Source organism: Podarcis raffonei, chromosome 3 (assembly GCF_027172205.1).
Source record: "Podarcis raffonei isolate rPodRaf1 chromosome 3, rPodRaf1.pri, whole genome shotgun sequence".
Classification (NCBI taxonomy): Eukaryota; Metazoa; Chordata; class Lepidosauria; order Squamata; family Lacertidae; genus Podarcis; species Podarcis raffonei.
Genome location: NC_070604.1, coordinates 108549110 through 108561884, shown reverse-complemented (window position 1 = coordinate 108561884; position 12775 = coordinate 108549110). Strand labels below are relative to the sequence as shown.

Below are 12775 nucleotides of genomic sequence, written 5' to 3'. Positions count from 1 at the left end.
GCCTTTATATATATAGCACCACATAACAGCTCCAGAGCCATCCACGACCCTTCCAGTGTACTAGCTAAGCAATTCATCCGAGGGCTGATGCAGGCATAACATCCATGCTTAAGCGACCATGCTGCGGAATCAGTCTTCCCTACCAGCTGTCCCCATTTCTTTTACCTCCCTCAAACCTCAACATCACAATTTGAAAGTTTCTCTGCACTAACATTAATCTTGGTATAGTCAGGTACATTTGAGCGGCATTATTCCCCACCCCCTTTAATATTTTCCCCAATTCCTTTTCTGTGTTCAATTTGCAAATAAAAAGTAAAAAGTCTGAGAAGCAGGCAATACCACAGCTCAGACTTTGATTTATTTATATACTGGAACCAGGTGCAAAGAGGTAGCTCACGGTGTCTGTATTCAGAATTAAGGAACAGGGTGCGCCTTTCTCAAACATTCTTGACAATCCACTGCAAATCACTCAGGGATTTATTGGTAGATCTTGATCAGAGATTGGTAGATTGATAGATCAGAGATTTATTGGTAGATCTTGATCTAGCTGCTCTTGGTTTATGAGATCTAAGCTCAAATATCTACGCAGTGCAGAGCAGTTCTTAGGTTAAACTAAAAGCATGCAACATATCGTCCATTCACATCAATACCTGTTCCATTCCTTTGTTGTAAGTATCTTTTGCTCCAGCTACTGCAGCAAGGTTGTTGGCTTCTGCTGTTGCCTTAAGTTTTAAAAAAACAAAGCATAGCAAGTGACACTAAACAGCTTGGAGGAGTTTCATTTGTGTCATAGTTTCCATATTTGTGATCTGAATACCAAATGAATGTATTCTTACCATATTTTCATACCCTAAACTCCTGAATCATTACTTGCAACACCCACCCTCTGATGTCAGCTCTTGGACAGAATTGCTTGGCAATCTTAAAACAGTTTTCTGGGCTAATCTGCTGCAGTTACCAGAAAGAGAATCCCAAAAAACACTGCTTTACGAGAAACTCACTCTGAAGAAAGGCACGCCAAGGTACTAGATGGGATAGACCCATTTAATCTCAGTTTATCTGACAGCACAAGTTGGCTATGTGCAGAATCAGTGTACATCTTGGTTTGTCACGCTGACATTTAACCTTTGTATGCATAAAGCTTCCATTTCAGCATCTAGGTAGGAAACCTCTGACCCATGGGCCAAACTTGGCTTGCCAGGCCTCCCTGATACGTAACACCGGGTGTGGGGCAGGCAAGGGTGATGCTTCAAATGAACAATTGGGAGTTTAAAGTGGGCTCCCAGTTATTTCTTCGCTGGAGCAGGGCATGCCCCCATCTGAGGCAGGAACTTACTGATCTGGGATTTCAATCCCCAAATCTTGAAATGTCTCCATTAACATAGTATAAGAACACAAAAAGAAACTGCAGGATCAGGCCAATGGCTTATCTAGTCCAGCATCCTGTTCTCCCCGTCGGCAACCAGAGGCCTATGAGAAACCTGCAAGCAGGATTTGAGCACAACAGCACTGTCCCCTCCTGCAGTTTCCAGCAGCTTTTATTCACAAGCATAACCATCTGACCATCAGCTGGGCTGATCTGCATCTAACACTCTTGGCGTCAGATACCTTTAGAGACAGAAGTGTACAAAACTTTACCTGCAGCATTGACTTAGGGTGAGGCAGCTCCTCTCCTTGATAGATTTTAATATAAGCCTAAAAACAAAGCAAGGTTTTACTGTCTAGTTTCAATCGACTGGAAAAGCAGATTTTAAACACAACGCCCAAAATTCAAGTTCCATTAAATAATATAACTTACTGGATTAAGGTGGTCTAACATGCCCACCAATATTAAATGTTATACTTTTTAGCAATGTTGAAGATTGGATTCACTGAACAACCACCATGCTGTAGGGAAGCATAACCAGAATTAAAGGTGGTTTTCCTAGGATCATTTTGTTGGATGTGCTTTTTGGAAGCGCTCTGCACCAATAGATGGGTGCAGCAACACAGTTCAAGGACAAGTAGACTCCATGCTGCCCCACATATGCCAACTTTGGGCGATGACAAATCAGATGTGGTTGCCTACTCTTTGGTACAAAACACTCCAACCACTAGCCAGAGCAGGAGACTACTACTTCAAGAACAGGAGCTTGCAGATTAAGGTCCTGGACGGTGTACCTGCATCACTCCAGGGGCAACTAGAAACCACTTTGCATCATAAAGAGCAAAACAGCCTAATGAGATATGGGGCAACCTGGGGTGAGTGAAGTTGCCCATATAGCAAAGAGTTGGTTTATGTACATCAATATGTTGGAAGAGCCAGGAAAGGAAACAACATTGAAAGTCTCAACTGAAAATTGGGGCCATATAGCTGCAGAAAGCTTCTTTTCTCTAGAAAGAGCATAGTTAACAGAACAGAAAAAAATAACTAAGCTTGATGACCAAAAAACTGCCATGCCTTTGATTATGCTGGCCATAATGTGCACACTACTGCATTTCTGTGGGTCTCTGTCACTTAACAAGGCTCTGACCTACAAGCTGAAGGGCTTATGATAGGTTCACTATTTTAAAGAACTGATCAATGAGCACAAGTATTTGCCTACCTTGAAATATTGCACAAGATCTCTACATGTCACCTTCGAGCCACTGATCTCTTTCTCTACCAGGTTTTCAGGAGCAAGCAGCAATGGAACCAGATTCCGAAGCTCACTCTTAAAGTCGTCATCAATGTCTAGTGGAATCAGTCACAGAAAAGGAGTTGCAATTTTGCCGCAATTAACAAGACGCTCCTTCTCTCCAGAGTCAGTGGCGGCTTAACATGATGTGAAACATCCCAACTCAATAATTGGATATCCCAAAAGAAAGAAAAACCTTCAAACCTTAGCCAATGCTGAAGGTTGTTTCATTAAAAGATTGCCAGTCCTTTATAACAAGGCTATCCAAAAACCAGAGCAGCAACAGCAGCACTGTTATCAATTTGTGTTCTTGAATCAGAAACACAAGATAAGCAAGATCTTTATTGTCCCAGTTTATTTCTAAAATGCTGTGAATGTTAGATCTTAGTTCTCTAACAAGTACTCACATAAAAAAAATTCAGTCGCCTAATACAAGCCCTGGCTGATGGCTACTTTGCTGGGCGCTCTATTCCAAGCACAGAAGAAGTGAGCAAAAACTTATCAGTGAAATATAAACATTGCTTCAGGTGTGTGTAGGAGTTTCTATTTATGCCCATCCGAAAGAATATAAATAAAAATACAGCATTAAAAATATGCAATGATAGGCAGCTGCTGTTTTTCAAGTACAGTGGTACCTCGGGTTACATACGCTTCAGGTTACATACGCTTCAGGTTACAGACTCTGCTAACCCAGAAATAGTGCTTCAGGTTAAGAACTTTGCTTCAGGATGAGAACAGAAATCATGTGGCAGCAGCGCGGAGGCAGCAGGAGGCCCCATTAGTTAAAGTGGTGCTTCAGGTTAAGAACAGTTTCAAGTTAAGTACGGACCTCCGGAACGAATTAAGTACTTAACCCGAGGTACCACTGTATGTCCAGATTCTGTTGAAGCTCCCCCCCCCCTCGCCAAGCTAGCATGCCTATACAGTTCTAGTATAGTAAGTTTCTCAAAACAAAAGCCCAGTTCAGATGTAATGGGAAACCATGTTGGCAACAGTCTGGCTTTGTTTCCCCTACTCCACTTTCATTACTGTGTATGTTTCAATCAAACATCCCATTCACTGTTCTCAGCAGTGTATAAAATACGTTTCAAACATATACACTAGTGCCCCCCCAACACCCATCAACTGAATATTTGACTACAGCATTCAAACAGAATTTATACTAACATCTCCTTCTCCAATAAGTATATTACTCTATATATCAGAGCTCATCCGTACTAAATTTTAGAATTATGTGCACTTCATCTACCACCTTCAGTGCATTTGCACTTGAATTCACAGATTCAAATCAGTAATCTATTAAAGCCAGGAATACAAATGAAAAACCTCATACCGTTTAGCCTCCCATCAAAGCTTGGGTTTGTTGCAACTTTAAGACCAGGATGTGGCAATAGGAAACAGCCAAGATTACTGAAACATGAGTGAATGTGCTTCCTTACATTCTGCAGCTCTTCGTGCTGGTGCACCTTAACCTACAAACAATACACATTTTTCACAACACAATCTTAACAGATTTTATACATACTTCTGGCACCACATCTTTGTATTATTTTATTACAGAGAATATTAAAGCTGACCTAATCGAAAACAATTGCTTTTAGGTTCTATGTAGTGCAGCTCTCATGAACCAAATTCTCATTTGTTTAGGAACATGGTCTTACTAACGATTTACTGCAGGTCATAGCTTACCTGTAACCGTTTTTCTAGAAATTGTTTTCCTCCAACTAAGCCATATGGATGTTCATAAGGATAGCTCCAGTCTCTAATTAAGAACATTAGTGTCTAAATGAGAAAGACAAAAGTAACCGTTAACCTGTTGCCCTGGCCAACAGAAGAACATGCATAACTAGAAATACTCAGAAGCTGAACAAGTAAGATTTTAATCTCCAAAACATAAGCAGCCTGAAAATGCCACCATGGAAGCCATAGTTTAACCTTGGCTTTTCCATAAAAATTATACACCCCTGCTTTGCCATGTGCACCGTCATTGCTTAATGTGCACAAGGTTTGGTCACAAAAATACATCTTTTGACTACCATCAACAAGCCTGTTAAGGCCAATAGCTTTATAGCAGACTGAGCCAACACTATATGAACTTTGACAGGAACCTTTACCCATTATGGCTTAGGCAACTTACACACAATCACCATGAAACACGTGATGGAGCCTAGGGAAAATATGGCTGCCCTGATCTACATGTACTATCAATGTGTAAGGTTAGGAACTATGTAGCCACCATAATTGTTTTGTTGAAGTTGATATATGCTATGATTAATGCTTACTGGATTCTACTGTAATGTGTGAAACTGCCCTAAGATGTTAAACATACATACAAAAATTAATTAACTATGACCAATATAATCATGCTATTACCTGAAATGGCTTTTGATAAATTTCTTCCATAGCTAGCCTTCCGTACTCTGTAAACAACTATAAAACAAAGCCTTTAAGCATGCATCGAAAGTACAGAAACAAACAGTACTGCAACACATGCTCAGACAGACATTAAAGTAGCCCAATACTGGATTTCAAGTCATTATTCATCATTGTTAGGTGTTTGCACTGACCAAGCTTTTAATACAAAGGAAACCCATATACAGTCATACCTTGGTTCTTGAACGGAATCCGTTGCAGAAGTCCATTTGACTTCTGAAAATATTTGAAAACCAAAGCTGTGGAAGCCACGTTGGACATTCGGCTTCCAAAAAACGTTTGCAAACCAGAACACTCACTTCTGGATTTGCGGCGTTCAGGAGCCAAAACATTTGAGTCGCAAGGTGTTTGAGAAACACAGTACGACTGTATTCCAATCCATTAATACGGCCTGCAGCACTAAACAACTTTTTGCCTACTTCCACTGTCTTGTGACTCAACAGTAGTCCCCTGTTTAATAGGAGCCAACCTACTTTTGCCAACTGTGGCAATAAAATGACTACTATAAATACATAGTACTATACAATATTTCTGCTTTGTAAAAAGAAAATGAAAAACTGCTGCACTAGCCATTTGGGGTCACAATGTTCAGTATACCTCCCTTTAAAGCTGATAACTGAAAAATAAATTGACTAGCTTGTACCATAGGCAGCTCTAAAAATTGTGCTCCAGTCTGAATATTTACCAGTTCTTTAATTTTATCTTCTAGAGATATGTACCAGCAGTGCCCACCTCCCCATATTATCTATGTCAAGGTTACTTTAGACCCATGCTGACTTCAAAACTATCTCAAAACCAGAAAGATCATCTTTTAGTGGCAAGATCCTGATGCTTCCATTACTCTTTCACCAAGCAGCTCTACCAACCCAATAGTTTCATTCTTCAAACCTAGCATCCTTCAGCTGAATCATCATAGTATTATCCAACAGGAGCCCAAATTTAGCAGAGCCAATTTGGACAAAAATTCCATAGCTGCTTAGAACTGCATAGAATCAAAGTATTTTTTTTTTTTTACAATCAGTATACTTTTAAAAAATGAAGACAAATATCTCAGAAGTAAAGGGCGGGGAGCCCATCGCAATGTAATGACCATGACCTCAAGCATTCTGTGCTGTGTCCTATGTGCACATCAAGTCTTTTAACATCCCCTCACTCTTCGTACTTCTAGTAGCAGCTACATTCCAAAACAGCACTCCTTGAGATCAGCTACTGAAGTAAGTTTGCCAGATTCTGCTTACATGAATATTTCCCCCCCAAGAATTCTGACCTGTCCTATGAACAGTTCAACACGCAACTCAACACTCAACTCAACACTAATTATAATCCAAGTTCTACAGTCATGTTCCTTAGTGGGAGATCGTCATTGCTTATGGACATATTTACCTGCAAATGCTGAAGATCATCTTCTTGAATGTTCTGTGATAAATTGTACACCTAGAAAACACATTATTAGTTTCTTTTACATTTCTGCAACAGATTTTATACATTTTCCTATTAAAAAATACACCAGCACTGAGTGAGTTGCTACCCAAACTAACAATCAGGGATGGGGTCACACTGTCCTAAATCCTAGTCATAATGCTTCATATCAGAAGTAAAAAGGGAGTTTTTAAAGCAAAGCAAACACTAGCATTTCTCAAGTTGCCTCGTGTCAAAAGTTAATAAATGCTAACCTGTGACGGCCACAGAAATAAGGAATCAAAACCAATGGGATTTGGGTGGTTAACTAAGCAGACAAAGCCCTGTTGCTAGGTATTATGTGGTTGGGCATACATCAGATGCCAGAGCTCTTCAAAACACGCCCCAGCTTAGCAATGGTGAGCATTCCTTCTCCTTTTAGTGAGTACTAAGGCACTTTCCTGCTCCTTTGTCCAGCAAATATCTGATTCTGTTTAAAACATAAAATTGTAAAACAGAACCAATGCCGAATCAATTAATTCTCTAGAATCGTTTGGCAAAACTAAAACTATTTTCAATAGGCATTGAAATACCAAAATTGTCAATGTCTGCCTTTATAGGAACAGTTACAGAAAGGTAGCCGTGTTGGTCTGCCATAGTCAAAACAAAAAATTTTTTCCCTTCCAGTAGCACCTTAAAGACCAACTAAGTTAGTTCTTGGTATGAGCTTTCGTGTGCATGCACACTTCTTCAGATACACTAGTGTATCTGAAGAAGTGTGCATGCACACGAAAGCTCATACCAAGAACTAACTTAGTTGGTCTTTAAGGTGCTACTGGAAGGAAAAAAAAAATTTGTTTTATAGGAACAGTTTTCCAAAATACTGGTGACACTGTTCTAAAAACCTTACTGAGGGTTCACCACTTTGAAAAATATATATCCTTAGCAGTCTTCGAAACTCCCATTGTTCTAGGTGCATTTTCATATAGGGAATTTCATTAGCGCAAGCAGTTTCTGAGCTCTGGGTGTAGTACTGCGCCTAAGATTTCAGATTAAAACTGCAGAGTGGAAGGAAAAGAGGACCTTTTTCTACCTCCCCATTTCCAGCTACTCCGAAGACTGGAGAAGAGACTCTCTTAATATTATTAGGGGGGTGGACAGGGAAAGGACTAACAGACCATGTGAATAATGAACATAATATTTTAGGTGTGGTTCATTCATTTTCAGCTTTGTGTTCTTTTTATTAAAAAAGCATGCCTAGACATTCCATTGTGGCGCCCATAACCTAGGCTTAAGGTGCCATTTAGCTCCTAGCTTTCATATCTCAGTTTTAAACACTGGTCCTTACCTGGACCGAACTTGTCATGGTGCTCAAAGCAAATACAGTTGCACAGTCTTTGATAGTTGATTGGCTATCAAAGGCACCTTGGGTATCCATTAGCAATACTGCAACCTAGAGGATTGTTGCCATTAAGAAGAAGAAGCAAAATTAGTAAACAGGCAGGTCTTACATCTCTATGCTAAAAGCTTAAGCTATCCCAGCTGTTTTCTATTAAGCCATCTCAATTACCTCAATTTGGCTGTCATAAGATATATTCCACCAGCCAGACTGCTTTATTGGCAGCCTAACGACTGGCCAAGTAACCCAGCCACCTTTCACTCTGTTGCACTTTGGTTTTTTTATACAACATGTTTATGCACTAGATTGAACCAGGATCCTAACTAGACTCTACATATGGCCCTACTTTCCGGGGGGGGGGGGGGGGCTATTGCACACACTGTCCAAGTCATAAACAGGTAAGCTTTAAGATTACTTTATCAGCTTCATGCAACTGACATTCATTCTTTTTCAAAGTGGCAGGAAATAAGATATGCAGAAAACATGGTAAAAATATAAAATATATTAAGCTAATATTATTTATTTATTTCATAATGTTTATATGCCATTTGATTGCAAATGAAACAAAAAACCAACCCCTCAAAGTGATTTACAAAAATTATTTACCGTATTTTTCGCTCTATAGGACACACATTTTCCCCTCCAAAAATGAAGGGGAAATGTGTGTGCATCCTATGGAGCAAATGCAGGCTTTCGCTGAAGCCTGGCGAGCGAGAGGGGTCGGTATGCACCAACCCCTCTCGCTCTCCAGGCTTCAGGAAGCTACCCGCAAGCCTGCGGAGCACGGCGGGAACTCCCGCCAGGCTCAGAAGGCTTGCAGATAGCAGCCTGCAGCCCGAAGCTGTTCTAGCTTCGGGATGGCTGCGGAAAGCCTCCGCAGGGCGGCGGGGGGAAGGCACCCCACCGCCCTGCAGAGGCTTGAAAGGCTGTCCCCGAAGCCAAAACAGCGAGACGGGGCGCTGCGCAGCCCTCTGTCTCGCTGTTCTAGCTTCAGGATGGCTGCGCAAAGCCTCCGCAGGGCGACGGGGTGCCTCCACCCCGCTGCCCTGCAGAGGCTACAAAGGATGTCCCCAAAGCCTCAAGCCTTTGGAGCGCAGCTGTGCTCCAAAGGCTTCAGGGATCTTTGAGGTTGGCGGTGGAGGAAAGCAGCACTTCCCCCCACCGCCATGCCCCACAAGCTCGGGGGCATCGGCAAGGCTGTGGGCAGCCTTTGGGCTGTTCCCCGACCTGCTCTGGAACGCACCTTGTTTTTGAGGGAGAGAACAAGAAAAAAAAAATTTCCCCTGTTCTCCCCCTCCTATGGTCCGGTGCGTCCTATAGAGCGAAAAATAAGGTAACTCTTGAGGAGAGAACTAAGGTTTGCCACAGTCACACAGTAATCCAACATACTTCAGACAGTAAACATCTGCCAGCTATTTAAAGTAATACCTTTGTCCCATCAGGCTTGGGAATTACGAACACTTCACTCCAGATCTGAATTCCAGTTGTTTCTCTCTCACACCCTCCTCTCCATGTAAACCCAGTCAAAGGCTCTTGGCTTCCACCTATCCAAGAAGATGATTCCTGTAACAGGAGTCACATACTTATTCAGTGCGTTAAGAGGTTCTAGGTAATCTTACATTAGAACATTTAAAATAACTAAGGGGGAAATCTTATTTCAATCAAAAAATGAATGTTTCAGTTTTGCGGAGTTTTCAATACCAGTCAGAAGTTAAAGTGACTGCTCTCAAAGAACACAATTCTTGGTTTCCCCCCCATGTTACTTCAAGGACAGTACAAGCTCTCTACATTTATAGAACCTGCAAAGAAAGATCCTGCTGAGTTAAGATACCCCATAATCTTATTTGCATTTATATTCATATTAAGTTCCCATAAAATCTTGTAACGGTGTTCCATTTCTTTGGCTTTTGTCAGCACTTGCCGAGCAGTTTGTTAAAGTATTCTGCCCTACCCTTTAATATATCTACGCTTTAATATAACCAGGGAACCAGCTTCACAATGCATAAGGCAATATTCAATGTTAGTTATACACAAAATAAACCCAGTTAAATCAATGGATTTAAGTAATACCTATTGATTTCTATAGGCCTACACACGAGTATGGCTTGGGTCACTATCATGAATAATGTTAACTGTGCAAGAATCTGCATGCTGTTTTTTATACAAACCCATCCATTTCAGCTCTATCAATTAGTAAAGGCTTGCATACACACACACACACACACACACACACACACACACACACTCTTTTTAAACAAGATGCAGGGAATTCCAAAGTGTCTCTCTGTGCAAGTGCGGCCACACTGAATAAGTCTAACCTATCTGCAGGAGGCAGCATGTATTCCTAAGCAACTCTCCCATCATGTCTTTGTTGAGTTCATAGCAATCTAAGAGGTCATGGTTAGTACTAGTGTTCTTTCCAGAACTGCTGCGTGACTCTCTCAGCTGCAGAGATGCCTAGACTAGAACATCAAGAGATGCAAGTAGTGTCCCTCTATCACTGAGCTCCTCCCTGAGCGCCTTCTGATAAAGGCACTGCTTGGTCACCCATGTTTGTACCCAATGCTCCCTTAGCATAGCAAAGTATTTCAGCTCACAGAAGGCAAGGCAACTGATTTTTGCCAGTTTTCCTCCCTCCTCCATATTTTAGTGTTTTCAGCGGCCCTGGGATCTACAGTGGATCAGACAAAATTAGCTAATAATCCTGCAGGTGTGGTTGTTTTCCACTACTGCAAAGTAATCGCTGGACATAGGCCATATTCTGCATGATATTCTCTGAAAAACCACTTATTCCAAAATAATTATGCCTTTTACTTCCAAAGTCAATATCAGATCACCCTGTCAAAGCCACAAGAGTTTAAGAACAAACTGGGGTTTAAAAAGTTTTATTTAGGAATGCATTACAATGAACCCTAAGAAGCAAATACCTTAACATTTCCAGTTAAAGAGTAGGACGTAAATGTTTTCAATAAAACAGACTTGCATTCAAACTAGTTTGACTTTTCAAGCTGGTGTGCTTTAAGCTACTCACCTTGTTGTACATATACCTAAGCATAAAGTCCAAGAGAAAAGATTTGCCTTTACGGAATGCACCAGCTACAGAAACAACTACTATATTGAGATCTCTTATGTGTTCCTGAAGCAAAATTCTCTCCAACGCTGACTCATCCAGTTCAAAGTTATGATCGTCTTCATGAGCAAGAACAATTTGTATTGGGCGTGGCTTCTCTGGAATCACCTCCTCATCAGTATCCAAAAGGGCGTTCTCTTCTGCGTCCACAAAGTTTTCCCCTAGGAAATAATTTTTTTAACATTAGATACGTTCTGTTTCCAAATTCTGTTAGAACAATTCTGTTCATCTATACATTAAGTGAAATGGAATGTAGGTTTCTTATCACTAGGAACGACAACTTGGTAAGTTATCTCAGAACAGCTGCCCCTTCAGCAAAATTACCTTTTCCCTCCCGCTTACCACAGCAAGTCTAGAAAATATTTTCAACCTGGGAAGCAACTTTACAGATTCGGTTTACCAAGTAAGCTCACGTGCATTTTAATTCTGTGTTAAGCCCCAAAACTAAGCAAACCACAATACAGAACACCTGATAGTCTTGTCATCAATATTAAAGAAAACTATATAGTAGTTCTCCGTCTAGCTGAATTACATCAGTAGCTTTCAAACCTTTCAGATCTGGGACCCACTTTTACCCTAAACACACATTTGGGAATCCACTTCTTAAATTTCTTACCATATATTTGCATGGTAGTAGGTCTGTTGTGCTCTATCTTGGGTCAGACTGAGACCCAATTTACCAGTTGAAGAACCAATGAACTAAATAGAATGCAACAGAACCTTCTGTTCCAAAGCCAGAACCACAAACCTGCTCTCATTGCTGGCCAACTTTCTCCTTCCCGCCATAGAACATTCAGAAAGCACGCCTCTTCCTTCTAGCCCTGCGTCAACTTACAGTAGGACAAAACTCATCGTAGTGTGCTGGTTTTATCCCACTGTGCCTGTGAATGTATTAAAGTTCTCTCTGTGCAGTTTTAGAAAAGGAATTATTTTATTCTGAACGGTGTAAATTCCTAATTTTTTTCTGGGTTCTTGTTCTCTTCTAAACATAGTGGCTATTAGTGTCAGTGTTAGAAATTCAGATATATAAACTAGGCCCCAAATGGCTCCTTAAACCAGGGTTGCAGGCACCAAAATGGAATGTCTAGTTGCCATTTTGGGGCAAGACGGCTCTAAAGTCTTATTTTTCAAATGATGGAATGCCAAATATTAGTGAGAAATGGTTGTCCACATGCTCTGGTACTGCAACACTGTAGCACAGTTTTAACCTGACTGACTTCCCTAATTCCTGAATTCTGCTGAATTAAGACTTTGTGTGCAAGATACATGTTGACACTTGCATAACCTACAAAGTCCAACACTTCAGATTTAAACAGAGAAATGCATGCATAAAGTTTTCTGTGAAGGAGAAATACAGAACGGCATTTGTTAAGAAAATGTCTAAAATCAATCTATAGAACCACAATGAACTATTGTTGGATATGGCACCATTCCATTCATTTGGGCACATACCAAATGTTTACTCAAACCTTCACCCCACAAAGGAAGCAATTCAGATTACATATTAAAATTAGAAGAGTATTTGGGCAAGATCTAATGTCATGCCAGCAGACACAATATGATTTCCATGTCTTCTAGAGCAAATTTTGGGTGGGCATTAAGGGAAGAGGGGAAGGGTAAATCCTGTTTGCCAAAGCAAAACACCACATTTGGTTAGCACCATTTGTCTACAAGACAGCTCTCAGCAGAGGAAGTCACCACTTATCTGAATGTTGCATTAGCAGATGTTAGTGGTGAATGGTATCCAATCTTAATCAT

The 12775-nt window shown here is 40.8% G+C and overlaps 1 protein-coding gene across 3 annotated transcripts in view; it reads right to left on the bottom strand.

Annotated features, from left to right (window-relative positions):
- ATL2 (atlastin GTPase 2) overlaps nt 1-12775 on the bottom strand; it is a 29786-nt gene that overhangs the window by 4345 nt on the left and 12666 nt on the right. For all 3 annotated transcript variants that reach the window (XM_053383536.1, XM_053383534.1, XM_053383535.1), the window contains exons 2-11: nt 10919-11178; nt 9316-9450; nt 7837-7941; nt 6474-6524; nt 5031-5087; nt 4347-4439; nt 3991-4129; nt 2586-2713; nt 1639-1695; nt 651-722 (exon numbers count right to left, since the gene is read on the bottom strand). In XM_053383536.1, coding sequence (XP_053239511.1) covers nt 651-722; nt 1639-1695; nt 2586-2713; nt 3991-4129; nt 4347-4439; nt 5031-5087; nt 6474-6524; nt 7837-7941; nt 9316-9450; nt 10919-11178 — 1097 coding nt within the window. The remainder of the gene's footprint in view (nt 1-650; nt 723-1638; nt 1696-2585; nt 2714-3990; nt 4130-4346; nt 4440-5030; nt 5088-6473; nt 6525-7836; nt 7942-9315; nt 9451-10918; nt 11179-12775) is intronic.